General features: G+C 39.6%; 1 protein-coding gene across 7 annotated transcripts; it reads left to right on the top strand.

Annotated features, from left to right (window-relative positions):
* The first annotated feature begins 129 nt into the window (after nucleotides 1-129).
* Nucleotides 130-22,591, top strand: TMPO (thymopoietin). Of its 7 annotated transcripts, none has more exons than XM_063396262.1 (9): nucleotides 130-1,113; nucleotides 8,634-8,760; nucleotides 10,404-10,559; nucleotides 12,541-12,641; nucleotides 17,179-17,298; nucleotides 17,409-17,504; nucleotides 18,054-18,164; nucleotides 19,363-19,454; nucleotides 20,757-22,591. In XM_063396262.1, exons 1-9 carry the CDS (start codon nucleotides 871-873, stop codon nucleotides 21,046-21,048), a joined length of 1,338 nt encoding a protein of 445 aa, XP_063252332.1. In that variant the 5' UTR covers nucleotides 130-870; the 3' UTR covers nucleotides 21,049-22,591. The 7 variants fall into 7 exon arrangements, with proteins under 7 accessions (XP_063252332.1, XP_063252331.1, XP_063252334.1 ...); XM_063396261.1 differs by having other exon boundaries at nucleotides 132-1,113; nucleotides 18,051-18,164; XM_063396264.1 differs by lacking the exon at nucleotides 17,179-17,298 and having other exon boundaries at nucleotides 132-1,113.
* The last annotated feature ends 763 nt before the right edge of the window (nucleotides 22,592-23,354 follow it).

Genomic DNA, 23,354 nt, shown 5'->3' with positions numbered 1-23,354 from the left:
AATCGAGCTTCCCCAGCAGGGACACACTTGTGACATTTCGGAAGTTGACTTTACAAATAAATAAATAAAACTACTTTCAAACTCTGCGGTACTATAGATGCGAGTTTGGGGGGTTTTTTGCGTTTCAGTCACCGTAACGGCGGCAGTCACACTAAGAGATTAGCTACCGATTTCCCGGCTGGATTTCTTCTGAAGCCCGACAGCCGAAGGGCTGGGCGAGGGCGGTTATCCCCGGGAGAGAGAACTGCCGTGCCCGCCCGGCCCGCGGTGCCAGCGCGGGAGGGACGGCTGCCCGCGGCGCGCTCCGCCAGGGACGCAGGTGCCTGCGGGGCAGGCAGAGGCGGCAGCAGGTGTCGCGGCAGGACACCGGGATCACGGCAGGTAACTGGGATCGCGGTAACCACTTCCCCCGCCGCTCGCGACAGGGAGGGGCGCTCCCAGCGGCAGGGACACACCTGTCACCCGAAAGGGCCCCGGGGGGCCCCGGCGTCACCGGGACCCACAGAGAGCCACCGCCGCTCTGGCCCTCCCCAGCGCCCGCGAGCGCCGCTCCGCGCGCCTCTCCCGCCCGAGCCGAATTTAAACTGCGTTACTGTCCCTCGCGCAAAGCACCAACGCCGCTGCTCCCGCGCGCCCCGCCCCCTTTCCGCCCGCCAGCCAATAAGGAGGCCTCTTCGTTGCCCTCCCCGCCAATCAGGGCGCGGTTTATTGCCGGCTGGGAAGAAGCGCTTGGTGCGCGCGGCCGCCCGCTGTGGAGCTGGTCCCTGGCGCGGAGCAGACGAGTCCTCCTCCTCCCGCTCCCCCGCCCCTTCTCCCCGCGCTTTGTTGGTGCCTCTCCCGGGAGAGCGGCGGCGGCTGCTGCCGGCGGCGATGCCCGAGTTCCTCGCAGATCCGTCGGTGCTGACCAAGGAGAAGCTGAAGAGCGAGCTGATCGCTAACAATGTGAGCCTCCCGGGCGGCGAGCAGCGCAAGGACGTGTACGTGCAGCTCTACCTGCAGCACCTCACCGCCCGCAACCCGCCCGCCCTCGCGCAGCCCGACTTTTCCAGCGACGAGGAGCGGGAGCCCACACCTCTCGGCGCCCGGAGCCGCGGCGCCGCTACCGCCGGGCGGGTGAGTACCACTGCCTCCCGCCCGCGCCGCCTCGGATTCCCGGCAGCCTCGGGCCCGCTTTCCCGCCCGAACGGGGCTGGCCGCCTCCGCCCGCCGGGGAGCGGCACGACGCGCCGGGATCCCCGCACGGGGTCGGGAGAGTCTCCGGCTCGGCTGAGGGCGGGATCGTGCCCCGCCGGGACGGTTCCGCCGCCTGGGGCAGAGGAGCAGCGGCGCTGCCGGGCGGCTGCCCCGTGTCGGGGACGAGCTGGGACGGCGGGTCGGCGCCGGGGGCTGCCGGCCGCTCCTCCAGGGTGCGTCCCGCCTTGAGCGCCTTTTGGAGTGGCTGGCTTGGGGGGGCAGGGGCAGGGCGACCGCGTGTGGGGAGTGCGACAGCCCTCCGACTATAAATTGGGACACCTTTACTGTACCTTGGCGAGTGGTCTCCTAAGTAGATTATTTCGGTGTTGGAGGAACGAAGCAAAAGAACTACACGAGGTTGCAACTTACTCAGGAAGGGACTCCCGTCCTCTGTCTCGGTTGTACGGCAGCAATGCTACTCGGTGTAAATGCCTCTAAATGAAGGGTTTAAGTTGTGAGGCAACAGCTGGTTGATTTCGCTTAATGAAGTGGACTATTTAGTATAAAGAGGGTCTGTGTAATGTAGATGTCCTGCTCGTGCTTCTAGGATGTGTTTTATAGGAAAGCGTCTCTGATGCCTGTTCAGTTTGTCCGCTGTGCTTGTTTTCTTAAAATTTACACATGTAAGGAAAGAGGGGAAGCTGATGCCATTTGGAATTTTTCTCTTTGGGAAAATGTGATTTACTTCTTAATTTTTCGTAAGTGGACTATAAATTTGCATATATCGAGAAAGCAATCTTGTAATTGATAATTGTAAGATGTCTGGTCTGGAGAAAATACTTGGATAATGATTATCAGCTTCCGGAATTCTAATGTGTGTGATGGTACAACTATTTAATTGCATCTTAGATACTGTGTTTCAAAGGTCATTAGTTAAGAGAGTGCCGAGAAATGGAGTCCTTTGAAGGTCTTTCACGCTTTAACCTTCAAAAGCCCAAGAGAACAGTTCTTGAATTAAAAATTTGAAAACTGCAACTTCAAGAGAAAGAGATCTCTAAACCCAAGTTATTTACCTTAGAATTTGTCTATTTTCAGACACTGGCATTCACTGAATGCAGTTACAGTGAAATAGATATTTATTTGACTTAGAGTGGTCTGCTAATAGCATTCATAAGGTGCCTTTAAGTAAAACAGGATGAGCTTGAATCTGACTTAATTCATGCATGTTGGCGGAGGAACATCTCAGAACTGCTAGTTCCTATCCTAGATCTGAGTTTTCTTTTCCATAGTGCTTAAGTTTAAACAATTATGGGTGACTTTTTTGATGTTTACAGAATGGGTGGTACTCCTGTTAACAATATCTGGAAGGCTTTGTGCTATTTATGCTTATCTTATGTGTTAGTATCAGAGCACTGTATCATCAGAAGTTCCAGAACTTCAGCAAATACTCTAGTGAGAGTATTTGAGTATTTGCTCAGATTTGGGCCCGTTGGACCGTGTGTTGTGTTGCCTTCCCCTTGCCCCCCTGCCCCAAAAAACCACCTCAAACCAAAACACTCAGAAAAATCTCAAACAATACTTGCCAAGCAAAACAATCTTGCATGATGTGTAGTTGTTGCCTCCGTTGTGCCACTTGCGTAGTTCTGAAACTGCTTGTAGCCTGACTGTTGTCCTTGTTAATGTCTTTTGGCATAAGGGTGCTTCTCTGAGCAGCTCTCCTTCAAAAAGATTACCACGCTTGTCTCCAGGGTGACTTTCCCCCAGAACAGCTGGAAAGAAGAGGAAGGGAAGTCTGACATCCCAGGGGACTGGGATTCTGGTGAACAACCAAAGCAAAATATCGTGATAAGATTAAGAGAGGACAGTAAGCAAAGCACTGAAACGTCTGAAGAAGTTATAAATAAGGGGCAAGGGGGGAAGCTGGAACTGCTAGGATTTATGGAAAGGAGGAATAAAATAAAGGAGCAGGCCTTCCCCCACCCCTCCCTGGGCCTGCTCGCCCTTCCCTTGATTACGAGCAAATAGTTACGAGGCTCTCGAAGCCCGCAGCCAGGCTGAGTTGCAGCCCTCGTGTGTGCCGCGGAGCCGGAGGGTGCGGCGGCGCGGGCGGGGCTGCGGCGGGCCGGGCGCCAGGGGGCGCGGGGCGCCCGCTCCGAGCGGCTCCTCCTGCGGCACCCGCGGGATCACCGGCGGGCTCAGGGGTCCTGAAGGGGGCAGGCATCGCTCTCCGTAAAATGGGTGTGAGCAACACGTGCAAAGGAATAATCTGAATATCCATGCTCCAGTCACTGAAAGCTACACCGGATCTCTTAGTACGGGCATTATAGTTTTGACATTGCTGTAGTCATAATTGCTGTATTAATAATTTTGAACTGTCTAGACTGTCATTTTAGTGGTTTTTTTTGCATTTGATAATGCATTTAGGTGCTTGTTTTCTATTGATAAAAGCTGTGCAGACACAAAATATCATAGTTTGAATTCTGTTGCAAATTATGTGTTTTGAATCCATCACTCTCCTGGCTTAACTCTATCCAGCCCAAGAATATATAGCTCACTTTGGCTATATATTCCTATCAGAAGAGGAAAAGCTTTTAAAGTCATGCCTGTTTGTGCCTCAGTCTGATAATATTGTCTGGAGGAGCTTGCTTGTCCAGCTCTACTAATGTTTTTGAGTAACTTTTTTTTTTTTTTTTCCCCTAAGCATGTTTAGCAGTAGTATGTGAGGACAGCGACTAGGTATGCAAGACACTGATTTGCTGCAGAGTGAACCATCTGCATCTCAGTGCCCCTTGTTCTGGTTAGTTAGGGGCTGAATGTCAGCACAGCTCACAGGAAAAGCAACTATGATGTCACATTTTTGCCTCTCTAGGACCATTATTTTAAAGCATGTACCAAAAATATTGTCTTGATGCTGTTTGTCAAGCAGGAGCTATTCAGAGCTTAGAATGTGTAGATTATGATGACTGATGTTATTGTGTATTTCATGTCCTGGAAGAATCAGTTCTAAAACACACATTGAGTGATATTTTTGACCTTTAAAGTGACGATATGAAAAAGATCAGTCAGATGTCTCCTGTTAATGAAGGTATGATGAGAACATCTGGACTTGAAGGGCCTGTTTGAAAGGTCATACAAGAGACCTATCAGATAAAGATGTTTGGTTTGATGGGGGAGGGGGAGAGAGTTGTTTGTTTGGATTGTAATTGGGTTTTTTGTTCTAATCAAGTAGCCAAGTAAATAAAGAGCCAGCTTCAGCTCTTCATCGTTAGAATGCAGTGGTTGTGATATCTGTAGCATAGATAACAAGAGCTTCAACCCCTTCCATATTGGAAAAGAGAAGGTAATGGTAAAACTGGTAGTTGATGAAGATTAGGTGTGTAGAAAATGTACTGGATAGGTGAGACAGTGTAAAGCATCTATGTGTGCCCAGTGAAGATAGAGAATCTATTTGGTGTTTCCTGTGTAGCTGTATGTCTTAATTATGATGTGCCACACAAATGTCACCCAGAATATAGTTTAAATCCTTTGTGGCCTTTTCAAAGGTGCTCATCTGCTGGCTGAGAGAAGGCTGTGGGCAGCAGGCATGAGGTGACCAAAGTAATTCCCACTGAAGGGATATGTCCTGCCATGCTGTTCTGCACCTTCAGACTTTGAGTTGGGTACATTTCCTTCTCCAAGTAACATGGAAATTAGTGTCTGGGAGGAGAAGGGGGTGGAAGGGTTGAACCGTCCGTAAGCTTACAATTTGTAACTGTTGCTGTACATGGGCTTGGAAATTCTAAGTCTGGCACTTACTAATTATGGTTAAAAGGTAGTGAATTATTTAAGTTGCATGTATCAGTATTTGCTGCTGCATAATTTCCTTTTTGCTGTTCATTTTGTCTGTCCCGTAGCTTTTGGTAAATATTATCTCCAGGCCTTTAAGGTTAAAAAGTTCAGTAGGACTTGATTCTTAAAAAAGGAAATTCTACTGCAGGAAATGATTGTGTATGGTAGAATAAAAAGTACAAGGAAAATAAAGACCTATCTATTTCATGCTGTAAATCCATTATTAACACTTTGCCTATCCAGTTCCTTATCTTCACCTCTCCTTAGAGAAATAGTTATTTGTTACCAGAGGAAATTCTGCAAACTGGAGAATTAAACAGCATTCTGTTGGTGTGATTTGGGCTTTCTTTAACCTATCTTAACCTCATTCAGAGAAATTGTAAATAAGTGCTGACCCTTTTTGTGTCTAGTGATGAAGCTGCACCTGTTTGGGATTAAAATCATTACGTATCCTGATGCAGATGCCATTTACATTGGGATTTGAAAATAGTTTTCTAGTGATGTTCCATAGTTGTTGGTTTTATTATTTAACAGCTTCTTCAACATGTTTCTTATGCTTGTCTTTGGGACAGTGCTAGGACTAGTACAGGTGCTTATGAAGTTTGCCTGATTAAGCTGGTCTCTGGCTGTTCTTTTCTATTCAGCAGGAATGCCAAAGGTAAGGGGTAGGTAGCTTCCAAGTCCGAATTCTGGTTGCTTGCATTTTCTGCTCTTCTTGCTACAAAAGAATGTGAAAGCTTTGTGCTGTTGAGAGATGATACTTGAAGAAGATGAACTCCTCTTATACTGTTGTTATTCTGTGGCCCTAGTTCTGATAATGCTGTGTGGCAGCCCCATGCTTATAATTCACTTGAGTACTTGTTTGAAGAGTTAGTTCCTAGGCAATCAGAAACTGAGCCTGACAGATACCACTACCAAATTGCTAGCTCTGATGTGAACAAATCTCTCAAGTGAAGTATGCAGATAGTCTTCCATTTTCTAGAAAATGGCAATGACTAGAAATATTCTTTTAATGCTGTGAGCTCTGAATGAGATTAGAAGATTTTCAGGTAAGGATTTATTGATTTGGGTATATTGTTGCAAAAATATTTACACAGATTTGGGTGTATTATTGCAAAAATATTTACATTATGGGCAAAGTGGTCAGCTGCACCACCTTACTGTATTTGGGTTGGTTTGTTTGTTTTTAATTTACAGTGTTAAATTTTTAAGCTAGCTCTTTTAATCTGTCTCATGGTGTAGTTCAGCAAATAAGTTGTCATGATGCACTAGAAGTACAGTGGTGCATTACACATTATAGTGTTGTTGCTGAAGTTAATGCTGTCATACCACAGCTGAGGTATGAGAAATTCTTTTATCCTGCCTCTTGCTTCTAGGGACTCCTCTTGTGGTGCAGCAAATTGCTAAATGGCAGCTTTCTACTTGCAGGAGGGAAGTAATTTGCTCCTGCTCTAAGGAAAATAGGTGTTCAAAAGTAAAACCTGTGACCTTGCAGAACATAAAATGAATGCATCTGACCCAATTATCAAAGAACACGGATTACTTTCACCTTTCTTCATCCCCTCCCTACTCTTTTCTTTCCTGAAATTGGCTATTTTTATGATCTGTTTATGACAGTAGTGCAGGAAAAAGTGAAATGGCATTTTGAAGGAAAAAAGCCTACAAAGAAACCATGAGATATGTGAGTTTACTTGTGTTAGAGTACCCTGGTACTCATTAGTTGCAGTTAGATTTCTGCTGGCTAAGATTTCTTTAAAGCATCCAGAATGCTGAGTAGTTTTTCTGGTATAGATCATTATAGCATCTTCTATGATCTCTTAAGTGAACAAAGGTAGAGAAGATACATTACATTAGGTTTCCAGTTTTTCTAAGTGTCATCCTGCACCATGGAAGTTTTCTTCTGAAATTTGGAATAGCATCTTGGTTAATCTGTTTGGTGATGTGGGTAAACACCAGGGCTCTCATTAGTCTAATCACACCTCAACAAGAAAACCCAGCATTTTTTCAGAACTTTTTTCTGTTTGGACAGTTCAGTAGTCCAGAAAAAGTGCATTGAATATGAAATTGAAGTTAATGTGATATTTAACTTGACATAATGTTATGACCAGCATGTTCAAAAGTGAATAAAAGTCTCGTGCAGCTGCAGGTAGATTATTTCTCGTGTACTATGTAAGAAGGCTCAATTGCTTTAAAAACTAATTAGGAGTTGAATGACTGATAAAGTGAGTTGTACATCTGTCTTTAGTCAAATCTTTAACAACTCTATACTTTCTTCACACTGTTTGGAGTCTATTTCTTAGAATAAAGAAATGCTATGATCTCTTGGAGATTCTGTTGCTTTTCAGCAGCTGATTTGAAGTTCATCATGCTGGAATATCCAGGAGTCAGAGGAAAATTTGGAGTCAGATGTATTTGGGAAACCCTCATATGGTCCCTGCTTAGCTATGAAATACCAAGATATTGGAGGCAAGACCAAGCTTGCATGCAAACAAATATTGAACTGACATTAATAGCTAGATAGGTTCTGTTGGCTCATGTAAATCATCTTAGAGTGTTTTGTTGCTATCTTATAAAATGCAACAAGAAAAAAGACCTGTTAATTGTTACTGAGTGTTTATAGCACATTTGTATTTGGAATTATAGTCTTTTGTTAGTACCAAAAAAAACCAGATAGGCCCTCTGGACAACAGAGTTGAGAAAAATGGTAAGTGCAGAGATTGTCTCTGTTTATATAGTACAATTTTGAGATACAAATATGACTTATTTCGAAGCAGTATTAAGAGTCTTTCTTAGTAAAGAACATGCAAACCCTTAGCATGTTTTTTTGTGTCTTACCTCTTCACTTTCACAATGCCTGTTGTACTAACAGAGGCTTCTCAAGTTGAAGAAATGTTACGATCACTCTATTTGGATTTAGTAGAAACTGCTAATTTAGGAGTAGCATCTCAGCAGATTATTTTGATAGCCATCTCTATGTGGTGATAGTGCATTGCCATGCGTTCCAGTAAGTGTTGCGAGAGTTTGGTTTAGAATTTGTTTGAGCTACAAGTAGCAGAGGCCTAAGCAGACAGCAGGATTTTGAAAATTTGAAAGAATTTCTGATTTTTGCTTTTCCTGGTAACGCTTATGTAATCTCACAGAGAATGACAGGACAAGTAGGAAAGAACTTCTTCCATATAGAGGAAGAAATGTTGATCTACCAGGTAGAAAAATAATGCAAAGCAATGCCAATGTAAAATAAACATTTGTACTTTCATGTAGTGATGGTAAAACAGCTAGAAGCTTACTTTTTCAGTCACAGGAAAGCAGTCCCCTCCCACTATATACTTGAACTTCAAATTAAAACACAAGATCAGAATAATGAGTAATTTTTTTTTAGCTCTAGAGGAGACTTGTAATGGGTATTTCCTTCCTAAGTAGAAAACTTGTGCGTGTTTTCTTAGTAGGTGTAGATGTTTGTACTGTTTCACCTAAGCTGTAGTAGTGATCATGGAGAAGAATAGAATGAATTTTTCTGGGTTTATATGTTTAGTACGCTTATGTCTTCTGTTCCCTTAGAAGAAAAAGATGTGTTCAGTATTAACACATCACATGGAAACACCCTGTCTCTCATTTCTCCCTCCTGCTCTCAGAAAGCTACAAAGAAAACTGACAAACCCAGACCAGAGGAGAAGGATGATCTAGATATAACAGAGATGACTAATGAAGACCTTCAAGAGCAACTTACGAAGTATGGAGTAAATCCTGGCCCCATTGTAGGTAAGTCAATTGAACTAGTAGATACTGATCTGTTTGATTGCTTACTAAACCTCACTTTTGAACTTCCTCTGAATCAGTTACTTTTTAGTAGCAGTAATGTTGCAATCCTACTTCCCACCTAGAATATTTTAATTGAACTGTTTACATTGAGAAGTCTTGAAGCCTTTTAGGTGGGCAAGTCTGCAGTTTGCTTCTAGTGTTCTAGGCCAGCTGGAGATGTTCCAGGTTCTGTTCTGAAGCTGTGTAACTATTACTTAGAGTTCAGTGCTGGTGTAGTTAGGTCTTCTGATACAGAGGTTTAGATCTGGGCCCACTTAAATAGGAAATACATCTTACATAACAACCTAATAGTATTGAGAGCAGAATGAGAACAGGGAACTTCCCTATCCCTAGAGCATTTCTTACTCACTGTATTTTGCAGTAATTTTTTTTTTGCTAATGTTTTTTTTCTAGCCTAGCATTCTATCCTGTGTGCTGGCCTATGTCAGGAGTATTCCTGACCCCAGCCTAATCTCCTGCCTTGGACACTCATCTCTGATGTGGGATGAAAGTGCCTTGCCTTTCAGATTGTGCAGTAGCCTAATGGCAAGGGAATTTGATTTCACAACTCTTCAAAAAGAGATTGTCTGTAGTATGCAGAGCCTTCTGTGGAATGTCCTTGAAATCCTAGGTGGATGGAAGTGTCCGTGACTGAGGCTGCAGTCCTGTGTGTATTCAAAGTCTTATCTGTAATATTTTCAGTTAGCTGATTCTGCATGCCTTGCCATTCATCCCGTACCTCTCGGATAGTACTCAAGTATGAAAAACTCAGGAACCTATGTAGTCCACTGGAAAAGCATTTACATTTGGTCTACTTTATTGCCTTTAATTCTTACAGGGTATGGACTCTTTCTTGAGAGGCTGCCATTGCTTTTAATTAAATGGTGGTTTCCTCTTATCAGAAAACTTCAAAAGTTAGAATTTTTTTTCTGCAGCTGGGAGCTCAGGCACCACTCACCTCTACAGATTTTTTGCCAACAAAGTCCAGATGTGGAACTATGTGCTAGACTTTAAATGTTTTAAACAGCTGTCCTCTTAGATCAAGCGAGCCAGCCTGATGGCTAGATGGCAGCATGCAGAAAGTTCTGCTGTTGCTGCTTGCTTGCACTACCTCTGATGCTTATTGGACTGAGTTTGACAACAAGGTAAAGGCAAGGGCATTAATTCCAGGGTAAGGGAATTAGGAGCATAATAGTGCAATTTGCATGGAAATTGTTGCCCTTGCAATATCAAACTCACTAAATTTTTTTTTTGTGAGGGAATAACAACTTGTATATTGCAGCATATGAAGCAAAACAGCTAAGAAGCAGGTAAATTCACTTTCCATCGATTTCTTTTCTATAACTTCCAGTGTACAAATTTGTCTAAGTTTATCTAAATATTCTTTTAAACTGAAAAGTTAGAAGCCTTAGAGGCAGAGTTGTGTACCTTGGGGGGGTGGGGTGTATGTGTGTATATATATATTTAGACACTCTGGGCTATACAAACTGATTAAAAAGAAACAAAACATTATTTCCCAAAGAACATGTAACAGTCTAAGTTCCATCAGTCAAGTCAGGAAAGATTAAAACTGTTTCTTTAGCACGTATTCTTCTTTATTATAGCTACTACTAGGAAACTTTACGAGAAAAAGCTTTTGAAACTAATGGAACAAGGTCCTGACCTGAAGGCACCTATACCTCTACCAGCCATTTCAGCTACTGAGAACACCAGACAGAATGGAAACAATGATTCTGACCAGTACAGTGACAATGAAGAAGGTAAGACTTGAGTGGAACTTGCATGGGAATGATTCAAATTATACATGAATAATACTTGCAGTAGAAATAACCTAAAGAGGGCATGATTTTGTCAGTGTCAGTGCTTGGATGGTCACCACTGGATGGTGGTCTCAAGCTGACTGACACCATCAGTTTATCATCCTATAGTAAAACTCTACCTTCTCTGTGTATTCTCACAGGCAGCTCCATGCAACACTGACTCCTTCTCTTCTTCCTGCTTCTTCCTGTCCCTAACAGCTAACTCCTTCCTGTCCCTAACACGGCCACCTGAGCCTTCTTCCTGGCAGCACAGCGGGCAAAAGTCTTTCTTCTCTTTCCTTCTAACTCTTTATACCTTTCTTTCTCACATGTGTAACACCTGTGTGCCTTTTACTCTTTTGTGATTGGTCAATACACATCAGCATTCTACCCTTCTTCAGTGCTGTTCACCTGTCTTATATGGCTGCACCCCATTAGGGATGAGGCTCGGCCACAGCCCCATTCCTTATCTTCCACAATCTATTCTCCTATGATCTTGCTGTTGGGTGAGGCTGTAAGATGCTGCTGTGGGCCATGTCAGTCATGTACTGGATCATGCAGTACTAGCACAGCGATCCAGGTGCCTGTCCTGGGAAAGGAAACCTTTTGCTACTGAACCAGTTCCTTTTATCCATTTTTCCCCAGACTGAAGCCTGTAAATCCAATAGATAGGAGAACTGCATATTGGGTGTTTCAGTGTTCTTTGCACTGCATACTTGAGTACCAGTCTGATTTTGTCCTATGATGCTCACAGTAAATAACAGTAGTTATTTACTATGGGGTAGTGAATGAATCTTTGTTTATTAAACTTTTGTTCCTTTCTGTTTAGGACCTGACACTTACGATTCAACCCCTTTTATGCTCTGTTCTTTATGGACTTAGTTGGGGGTGGGTTGATTGGTTGGTCCTGGGTGTGGTTTTTGTGGTTTTAATATCAAGTTTGTGTCAAAAAAGTGTAGTGGTGGGGGAAGTGGAACCAGAAACACATCATTGTGCAATTTACAAAAAAAAAAAGAAAAAACAACAGCAGAGGTTTTGAAGAGTTACTTGGATGCAGATGCTTAGAAGATGCTTATTTAGTGTGGTTTGTTTTTGGGAGTGGGGTTTTTTTGTTTGTTTTTACAGGAATTTCCATGGACATAGGGGTTGAAATACAATTAGTAATTGGATTGATCTGCCTTGCACATTTGGGCTTGTTTTTCATCTTTTATCTCTTGCATTTTTAAGGGGGAAAGGATGTTAGAGATTGATTTATTAAAGTTTGGGACAGCCAAGAGCCCAGTCACAACTGACAGCTAACTTCTTATAATTACTGACTATATTATGAAATTATATGCTTCATATAATTACTGAACTGTTCACACCCTGGGGAAAAAACTCAAACCGAATTACTCCCTTTCTCCCTTAGCAAAAGAATTTTTTAATAAATAAATATGTTGGTGTAATGCTATTAGAATAATGCATCCTCTTGTTGGTGAGATGACTGCTAACCACTCTCTACTGCATCAAAAATGGGATTTTATATAAAAGGACATATATTAGAAGAAACTAAGCTAACAACTTCAAACACCATTGACAAGCTTCAATACCTTTACTACAATCAACAGTAGAATGGTACTTTGGTTAAAGGAATTGCAGTTTGATACCACTTTCTAAATGGAACTGCTGGATTGGTCAAGACTTATCTGAAATGTAGGATTTTTAGCACAAAACGTAAATTGTAGGTCAGGGTTTTAAAATAATTTTAAGGTTAGTCTTAAAATGTCTTTGTTCTTATACATTTATTAGAGCAATGTACTTGTTTCACAGCTTTTTAAGGAAATGGTAACTCATGAGAGTTAAGTTGCCTCTTAAAATGAATTTTTATTAAAATACATTTGGTTTCAACTAGTACAACAACCATTAGTATTATAGAAACTAGTTGTCTTAAAACTGGTTGCAGATCCGAAGACTGAGCTGAGGCTTGAGAAGAGAGAACCTCTGAAAACCAGGACGAAGACGCCAGTAGCTCTCAAACAAAAAAGAGTTGTTGAACACAACCAGGTATGTTTATCATAGCAGCATGTGGAACAGCTACTAACTGCAGGGGATGTGCTTGCTAAACACCTTACTACTTTTAACATCACATTTGGCTAAGTGAGCTATGCTGTCTTTTAAAAGTTGTTTTAGAAAACCTGTTCTAATATAGCTTGAAAATCTTGTGAAATAACTCTAGTGGCTGTTTTTAGCATGTCTGGTAATGTTCAGAGTTATTGTCTGCTAAAAGCTGTTTGTCTGACTTGCCAGCTGCTGTAACACCTCCTAGGGAAGACTAGTAGGCAACGTTAACATGTTTAGTTTTGGAAACCTGATAGTTTTTTAAGTCACATGGGCTTACGGCTTTCTATTGGATGCTTGTAATCATCTCAATTTATTAAGAGCAGTGATTTCTCAAAAAAAAAAAGTTTAAACAAAGGGGTGTGGGTTTTTTTTGGGTTTTTTTAAGAAGTGTTTTTAGATATATATAGCTAGCTACAGATATAGGTATTAATTTTAAATACATCTGTTTAATGATTCATTTAAGTGTAATATGTGAATAATGTATTTGGGTATATGCCTATACGTATAGGTGTATGTGTGTACATGCATACACTAGCTATCTGTATAATATTTTTTCTTCAACTGTGTAGCAACAATACCAGAGTAGACACAAATTTGTTGAAAAACTTCTCCTATGAAGAAAAAGAATAAGTAACAAGTGTAGATCTCCCTGTATGTACCACCTGTCTTTTACTTATAAATGTTAGTTCTGCTGTCTTGATGCACGAGGGATGTTACAGAAGCACCTCTGATTTTCAGTCTGCTGAATACAGGGTTTGGTACTTGATGGCTCATCTGTCCTGATGTGGAAGCGTCACTAAATACCCTGTTCCCCAGCTTAGGACACTTAGAGTCTTTACAGTGTGTGTTGTTCATCTGACCAGTTAGTAGTAGAGTTATGCTACAGTAAAGGACTTGTGACATTCGGTGACTCAGAATTTGACTTGTTAATTGCTTGGTGTATTTTAGCAGATCGCAATGACATTTCTCAATGTTTTGTTAAATGCCAGATGCTTGCTATGTAGAGTGTGTGTGTATATGTATAAAAATGCTTTAGCTATGGATGTTTCTTAAAGTGGGTAAAATGCTGCTATATGACCTTGACTAGTACAACACAGTTATGGAGATCCATAACTAATTTGCTTATTTTAAGCTGGAGTTTTAGGGTACAAACTGAACAGATTTTACTTCAAAAAATTGAAACACACACACAGTTTAATGCCCCAAATATTCTTCAGTTTGTTCAGGCAACTTCTGCTTGTAATGGTCTTTATAATGAGCATCTTAATCTTGTATTTTAAGAATTACTTTTTTAAAAAAAGTTATCCTTGCCAGCTTCAGTGTAATAAAGATATTTAATTCTGCTGTCAACAAACAAAACAGTCTTCAGGAACTTGCTTACAGAATAAAAGAGATTTAGTGAGGTATTTTTGTAGCATTTGAAGTGATGATTTGTCTACTCAGTTTTATGTCATCCAGTTTCACTATATTAGTATCAGACTATTACTGTTTCGTCTTGCAATCTTACATGTGCAGTACAGATACAATATTTTGCACCTTGCATATTGTAATTGCCAGGAGTTAATCAAAGGAATAATCAAAAAAGTACCTAATTTCACAATTGCCAAGTTCTTCAGAAAATCTCTTGAGTTTGTTAAATCTTTTACCTTTGAATTTCTGATAGTTTCTTGTTTTTTTGGTTTTTTTTAAATACAGCAAACAGACAAAACCATCTAAAAACCCAAAACAAACAGCCCCACCCACCCCCCAGTAAAATTTTGCAGCTGCTTGAAGCCAAGAACAACTTAATGCTTTTGGCTAGCAAGTGTGTGTAGTCATGTATTTTACTGAGAACAAAGCCAGAACATGAAGAAAATTTTTTTTCTTTCCTCCCCTTCTTCCTGTGGAATTGTATTGTAGGTTTTCAACTAATGTGTCGAGGGACTATGCTTGTTCTGCAGAACTATTTCAGCTGTTTTGCACTGTGTGCCATTGGCTCAAAGACTTGAGTGTCTGAAGCATGGTGAGGCTGAGCTGGTGGGCATTGTGGCATGAGCAGACTTGCTAGTTACTTCTAGGTCCTGTGTAGCACTGGTTTTAAACCAGGCATACATAGCTGGCAAGACTGATTGTCATTTGGCATGGCTGGAGGAGGCTTTCTCCTAAGAAGAGAGTGCAAATAGATAGATAGTTATTGGGCAGACTGCTGCAAAAGAAACTGGGTGGGGAGGCTGAGCAGGCATGTGGGTCTTATCAGTCAGCAGTGGAGGGCTGGATGACCTTGAGCTCAGCTGTTTGTGTTTAATTACCTCCTCATAGTGAAAAGTTGGCAGAAAAACCTAATTTAAATACCCCCTTCTAATCCATTAGGTGAATCTCGAGTAGGAGTTCAAAACTGAGCCTGACACATCATAGTAAATGGCATTGGCAAGGAGGCAGGCTAAACAATGTAAATGTTAAGGAGCAATGTAGAATTAGTCTCCTGAAACTTTGTACAGTGACATTCTGCATGTGCTGTGTTCCCCTACTCATCCCTGTATTTTTTTTTTTTTGACTACATGTATAGTAACTTGGTATGTGATAGCTGAGGTAAAGTCATAATCTGTAGCTCCACTATGTGACTGTTAGAAGCACTTGCTGAACGCTGCTTGTGTGCCACACTGTTGTAGTTTCTCTGGTTACATACAGGGTATTGGTGTACCTAACATCAGTGTTAGATTTTGATAGTTAGAGGCCTGCTCCATTGAAAGTGAAGATAAGTATAACTGTAGACAACGATTTTTATTTTTTCTGTTTTATTTTGTCTGTTGACTGTGTTCCACTGAAGCCTAGATAGGTTTTATGCAGTAAGTTCTGGTTTTTCCTAGACTTTACATGCAAGAAAAAAATTGAAACTTGGTACTTTGAACGTAAGATTGAAGCATCTGAAGAAGAGGGGCACTTACTAGTGAAGTGCTTCTAACTTTTCATTAGATCATAAGTAATTTGTAGTCAAATAGTCTGGGATGGGAAGCTCTTGTTACTAGTATGAGTGAGTTTTCCTTCCTAAGTGGATTGTGTTTGAGTAGAACCATTCTGAAATTAGTATTTTTTTCTCTAAGCTTCTAAGGAATACCTCTCAAATAGAAAGTGTATGGGGCTGAGGTGGAGAGCTCTGATTGTAGGTTGTGGGAAGGAATAGAATGCAGTATCTGGTAAATATTTAAGAAGGGGTTAAAACATGTTTCATCAAAAGTGTTAAAATGGTAAAGAATTGTGGAGAATTAGGCCGAAATCTACAATCCTATTAAAAAAAAAAATCTGAATCCGTTTGGACCCGAGGTCTGTGCATTCGTTTTATAAAGTACTTTAGTGGCTTAGGAATGAAGTGAAACACTTGTGCTCCCTCTGCTGGGTATGTAGTAGCTGTTATACAGAATGTATCATAGAACCATGAAGCTGCTCAGCTTCTAGTTTCACTGTCCCCTCTTAATTAATAAATGCTTTTCAGCCTGTTATCTTAACATATTGCTCTGGGGCTAAAACTGTTCTGGTAGAAGTAATTTCCACTATTGAACCTGTAATTGACAGTTGCAATGTATAACTTTATGTAGCAATGAATGTAACTTCCAAAAACTTGGCAATACATCACTGTATGAGGTGTTAATATGTGAAGATGGAAGTATTAAAAAAGTAATAATTTTTATTTTTAAACTTCACCAAATAAAAAAGAAAATCTTGTATGTAATCTTAAAGAAGCAGATCCACATCTCCCTTTCCATGTTGGAATAAGTTTAGAGTGGGATATTTACTTTGAGCATGGAACTTGCAGTAAAGGCATAGGGAGTGAGCTGCATTTGTTATGTAAAATTGGGTGCTTCATGCAGTTAACTTTGATTTGTGAGAGATCTGGGTCAGGCTTGATTGTTTAAACCTGCTACTATGTGAAAATTAGTTTGTTGAAACTTAGTTTCATCCCTGTATGTGGATTTTTAAGATCATTAAGTGTCTCTGTCCCTGACCCCTGTGGCTGAAGATTAGTTCCTGTTGAAACATAGGTGGCTGTGCATAAACTGTGCCCAACTCCGCTTGAGAGAATAGAGCCCTATCTGTGTAGAGAGCAAGGTGATGCTTTCTGCTTATGCTCATAGATTTATTTTTGTGTGTGTGTATAGACAGGAAATGTAATGGGCCTGAAAGCTTCATGTCTGCTGTTCATGACTTGATATAACGCCTCATAGTGTTAGCTCATTCCAGGGCAGTGAGCAAATTAGCAGTTTTTACTGTTGGGCATGATCTATTCAGTTCTGTATTTGAACAACAGTGTACACAAATGTAAGTATTATGGTCAATGCTACTAATCTAGCTAGCTATTCATTATTGAATGTACTACGATCCACAGTTTTTTGATTGTAGACATGTTGCTTTTGGAGTGTGCATGCTATTTTGGTTTTTGGTTGTGAGTATCAGATGTTTGGAGCTGGTTTTCATGTATATGATCATGTGTTTGATGCTTGAATAGACCTGTTCTCAAGATGGAGTTACTGAGACTGTCTGGACAAGTGGATCTTCAAAAAGTGGACCTCTGCAGGCATTTTCTAGGGAGTCTACAAGAGTGTCAAGAAGAACACCAAGAAAAAGGGTGATGAGAGGCTTTTGTAATAGACAAGCTTTTTTTTTTTTTCTCTCACTCTTAGGGTCCCAGTGCCTCTTTTATTCAATTGTTGTCTTTTGTTTGTTTTAAACAAACAGGTGGAAGCTACAGCACAGTTGCCTATAGATGATGCTGTAATATCAGAGAGTACTACCATAAATGAAACTATATTGGCTGCAAGCAACAAGACCCTAGTAAATATGCTTAGTAATTATGTTTAATCAGTTGTGGTATTCTTCTGTAACGTATCTTCACAGACAGAATTCTTCTGGTTTGGATAAATAGAAGACTGTTTTAAGGAAAGTAAGACTATTCAGTAGTCTTTGAAAACACATATTCAGTACCTGGTTTAGTACCTAATACTGTTCACTTTGAGATGGGACTAGGTCAACACCTAGGTCCCATCTAATGTCTTTTGAGGGGGGAGGGCTGAAAAGAACCTCTTTAAAAGCTTAGATACTTTCTTAATTAAGTGCAGGCAGAATATTTGCTTTTAAGTTTGGCTTTTCTTGTGAACTAAATAGCTTTTATGTTTCTAAATGGCTTAAAAGAAACTACTTGGAATGATAAGCAGTGGGTTTCCTTTGCTGAACTTGGAGTATCTGTTACATAACCTTCTTGAGTTAACTTCTAACTTGCATATATTCAATGCACATAAAGATTCTGTTTGGTTCTGCCACCTTGCCCCTTTTCATTTTGTATTTTGGCTGTTTCTGAGTTTGAACAATTTTGAATCTCAGCAGGTTGGCAATAGGGTGCCTGGAAATGTCAAGCATGCAACTCCTACACTGTCAGTCAGTGAACTCTCAGACATGCCCAGAAGAACACCAAAGAAACCACTGATGACAGCTGAAGTAAATAAATTAAAACTTAGATTGCTCTTGCTTACTCTCTGTGAACAAAGTTCTTGTGTGTATGTGCTTAGTACAGAGGGGGTGGAGGATTTCATTGCCCAGGTGACACCAGTCAAAAGAAACTACTGTTGTGACATGACATGAAAGAGAACATAAACTTATTTTTGTCTTCCCCTTTCAGATTTGGGTGTGTGTGTGTGAAAATCTGATTTTTTCCTTTTTCCTAAGACAAATATGTTTTAATGTGTTATTTCTTCTTGTACTGCTATTTTTCTGAACAAAACATAGATTTTTTTTTCCTTTTAAATTCTTTGAATAGCTTGAAAGAAGAGTAGACTTGGGTTATTTCCCTTTGAGCTTGTAAATCAGCCTATCCTGAAAAAATGCAATGTACTTTAATTTAGGGAATCAAGAAGTAGAATTACTTAAGAACAAATGCCTGAATTAAAAAAGTATCTGTAGATTCCTGTCAGTTATCAAAAAAAGAATTCTTTTACTGTTAACCTAGTCAAGCTGCCAAAAATTATATCTCTTGGAGAACTGTCTAAAGCACCTGCAAGTATATGTAGTTGTATTAATGTCCTACTGTAATGTTGTGGAATTTTACATTGCAAGATGCTGTCTGTTCCTGTAGCTGTAGATAAAGCTGCTGTTAACACTTCATTTACAATATGACTGCAATGTAGACTTAGTTATCAAATAGAAAGTTGCGGGTAAACTTGATGTTCTATTCCAAACTGCTGATGGGGTTTTCCAGTCAAAATTTTACTTTACTGTGGCATGGTTTATTACAGCAAGAAGAGACAGATTGCCCACATCAGTGCTTTTTAAATCATGGCGGTCACAACCAGTCCTGTGATCTGCTCAACACAGCCATGATAGAGGTGATGGTTAAGTTTTTTTTTTTTTTTATCATCTACATGATCAGGTGGCAGGTGTATAGGATTTATACAACTTATTCTTTATCTAAAGGAAACTGAGGAGATCACTAAATGCTTTAAGACACCAAAAGTGACCGGATGGCTGCCAATCATTAAGGTTAAACAAACTTCTAAAACCCAAGAAATAAACTTCTCAAATGTCACTGGGTGACTCATTCCTTCTTACAAATTGCACATGGTTGTGGTCACTGAGATAGCTATGCAAAAGCTTTTTGTTTTGCTGTCTGTTTGGCCTCTAACTGTTTTTGGTTTCCTAGGTGCTGGAGAGAACTACAGAAGAAAGAAGAGTAGAAAGGGATATTCTTAAAGAAATGTTCCCTTATGAAGTATCAACACCTACAGGAATTAGGTATTTCTAAGGTTTATGGGGGCTTTTTTCTCAGTTCTTGTAAACCTGTTTAAGCTGAGAAATATCTTCTGATTATATTGACAGATTTCTGAAGAACAATTTTTGCACTCTGACTCAATGACATTTGTGACAGCCACCTATTCTTCCATTCTATATACATATATTTGTTACCGAAACAGCCCCCTCTTTATTTAAATTGGAGGAGGGAGAACAGGGTGGTGCTATAGTAGGAATTATCACTAGAATTTCTGAATGGTGAAAGTTAAATGGAAAGGGCTTTTCTGTGGTAGTGACTTGTGATATTTAAGTTTTTGACTACATGCAACTGCTTAGGCCTGCTGTTATATTAGCGAAAGATCTCGCAGCATATTCTTGAGTTTTCTTTTGTAAAGCCAGAAAGAACTTTCAGATACCCTATTTTTTCCTTTAAGTGGCAGTCATGTTGATTACTCCTAGTGTGAATAAGGATAGCATCTAGGAAAGGCTATTACTTGTGGGTTTTGGCTTTTTTTTTGTTTGTTTGAGGTTTTTTTGGGGGTCTTTATATTTAAACAAAAGTTGAAGCAACTCTCTGGTTAATTAAGCAATTAACAAACCTGCTCTGTTTAGAGGGTATGAGAGAAAGTTTCCCCATGTTGAGATGTGAAATCATCTGTGTTTCCAACATGTTAGTTATAGCTTCAATTTAAACTGCAATTGCATAAAGTCTTAACCATAAGGAGACTATATAGTACCAGTTACTACTACTGTAGTGCATCTGTTGACCACTCAAGTTTACTGTCCTGTTTTGAGGTCTAGTTAAATCCATACCACTTTTCTTTTTTTTTTTTTAAATAAAAATCATATATGTATACTCCTTGTATATAAGAACTTGGCAGTGGATATGGTTTTTTAATCCTTACTGCTTTGTCTTCTGGTTCTGTGTATTGGTTTAGCCATCAGTAGATATCTTATTGGCTGGAGGTAATCTTAAGTTTAGAAATCCCAGTGGGGCTGCATAAGTAATCATTAAGAAAGTACACAGAGATAGACAATTTCTACAGTTTGATTGCCAGTTATGATCCTTTTTATGTGGATAGGGTGAAGCAGCATTTGAGATCTTTTTCCTAAAATGTTTGCCTGAACACTGAATTATTAACTTTAGCATGCCTATCATTATCTGTCAAGTTTCAAAAATAGTATTACAGGTACTGTATTCACCAGAAAGAATTCTTAGTTCTTAAATTATACTAAAACTTCCCTATGTTCTTCAGATTGCTCTTCTAAATATGCAGTATTTCAATTTTTTTTTTTAATTAACAGTGCTAGCTGCCGTAGACCAATCAAAGGAGCTGCAAGCCGGCCTCTAGAGCACAGTGACTTCATACTGGAGGAAAGTTACTCAAAGTATGCGCAAAAATATGGTACCTCAGCTGACATCAAGTCGGAGAAACCATCCATAAAAAAAGAACGCCCGGTTCCCCTGTGGATAAAAGTTCTTCTCTTTGTTGTTGTTTCAGTCTTCATGTTTTTGGTTTATCAGTCAATGGAAACTAATCAAGGAAATCCTTTTTCTAAATACCTGAAAATTGTCACTCAGGGCAGTGCCAAATGAATATCTTTCTGAAAGGCACACCCACTTTGATCTCCTGTTTTTTAATTGTAGAGAACTCTTCTGCCCTCTCATCGGCTCAAGGATTTATTACAAATAATGTGATTAGAACCTGATAAATTGGATAAATGAAGAAAGATAATATTAAATGGACATCAGTAACTTTCTGGACTTTGGACAAGTAGGAGATCACTGCCATGGAAGTAACATTTTTTTAAATCTTTGAACTTTTTGTAGGCTTTATTTTTTTAATGTGGACATCCTTTAAATTCACTTTTGAGAAAATGTATATTTGTTTTTGCAAGAACTTGGAAGCTGAGAAGGGCAAAAATGTAGTAAAATGTGAAGCTGTGTCTTTAAAGCTTTTCCTTTGTACAGAAAAGAAGTTGTACTTCTGTCTAGATTAGAGCAGAGAAGGATTTTAATGTGGGATGAAGGGAAATGCATTTCTTTATGCATTTTTTAGTAACAACATAACTGCAGTTGATCTCTTAGGATGTAGAGAGAGTACAACAGCAACCTTTTCTGTAGATTACTGTAACTTTTTTAGTAAATGTAACTGTAAACCTGTTTGCATTTCTGTAAAAGTCTTAGTATCATATTAGTAACTCCGTTTAAGTGTAACTTCATTTAAATGTATCCCTTCATTTTAGTGCTTACAGTGTTGTAGGAGCTGAATACAAATCTAATTGGCAAGAGATGTCTTAGAGGATCTTATTTATTAGTAATATGTGTGGAAAATAAAAACTACATCATAATAATTTGCTACTAAAATACTTTTTTGGGTCAAGATTGTTATCTGAAGCAGTCTAAATTCCAACCCTAGCAGTGGTCTTTTTTTCTTTTATAAAAAAGCAAGGTCTTTTCAACACAGCTTTATGTGATTATCTTTAAATATTCATGTAGAGAAATATTCTCAAAGTGTGAAATTCCATATGAAGTTTTATTCTTATACGAAGAGGGCATTGCTGCATTTTCTGCTACAGTTTCATCTTTTAAGGTGAGATTTACTACTTTCATGCCATTGACTATGTTTCTCAGTGGAAGCATGCTGAAACACTCTCTATTGTGTAACTTGGTTGAGCAGGCAGCTGACTTCACTACTACCAATGAAGAGTGATAAGCAAAAATTTTTTTAAAGTGAATGTATACATTTTTGGTGTGCTTAAATCTGCAGCATACAGATGTTCAGTCTTATTGCTTGGTACAAAATTGCAATAAATCATACTACTTATTCTTAAAGTGCTACTTATAAAGAGCTGAGAACATTAGTTAATAGTCAATATCTTTTTATTCTAGGTACAGTTATTGTGTAGACTATAGCTATGGGGAAGCTTTACTTTCTGTGAACTTTGGGACAGACATGGTAATTTGTAGCAAAGCAATAGTTTTGGGGTTTTTTTCCTGTTTAATGTTTTTTTCCTTCTAAACTGCTTTTTTGAGTAATCCAAATAGCTCAACTTGTGTCCATCCTATAGAGAATTGTAACATAAGACATTCACTTTTGGTGTCAAAAATGGAGAAAAATAAAAATGATTTTAATGTGTGTGGATTTTCCTTATCAAAATAAATGCATTGCTGAAAGGCAGCAAAAGCAAGACAAATGATGTATCAGTGGTGTTATTTTGTGCTGCTGCAGTCTTCCATATTGGAAAAAAGAATTAAAAATCTGATAATGAATTCAGGTCAGTTCGTGTCACTTGGTGGGAAGAATATTCATCATATTTGCGGTATCAGAGTTTTGCACCATTTACATCCTTTAGCCTATGTCAGGCCTTTATTTTGGATAGGGGAGAAGATAGCTTTTATTTGTTTTACAATGCTAAAAGAACTTCCTTTTCACTTTAAATTATTTCTCACACCACTTTGCTGCATGTTTGAATATAAAATATATTTTTCTTTGCTAGTTACATGAAATACTTTGAGTTGACCTCCTCCGGGGATACTATTAGCATCAGCAAAGAAAAAAAAAACAAGCCACAATTAAAACAAACTGCAAACTGAATTTTGTTGCACTTACATGTCATCATTCTTTCATTTTTGCACTGTTTTGAAGAATGCTCTCAACTTCAGTGTTACCTCACAGATGGTAGAGTTTTCCAGAGAATTTCCAGAGAAGTCCTCAAAGTAACCCACATCTAGTTCAGTTGTACTTGGAAGGGAATGTATCTTCAAGAAAGGATTTTTTTTTTTTTTTTTAATATTTCAGATATTTAATGGTGTGAAGTAGCCCTGAGACTAGGATCTTTCCCCTGGCCCTAAAGATTAATTTTTCATGGTATTCTAAGAGTGGCACATACGGCAGTGCT

The sequence above is a fragment of the Prinia subflava genome, chromosome 4 (genome assembly GCF_021018805.1).
Source record: "Prinia subflava isolate CZ2003 ecotype Zambia chromosome 4, Cam_Psub_1.2, whole genome shotgun sequence".
NCBI classification, from domain to species: Eukaryota; Metazoa; Chordata; class Aves; order Passeriformes; family Cisticolidae; genus Prinia; species Prinia subflava.
The sequence above is the reverse complement of the archived record's forward strand: the minus strand, read 5'-3'. Positions and strand labels throughout refer to the sequence as shown.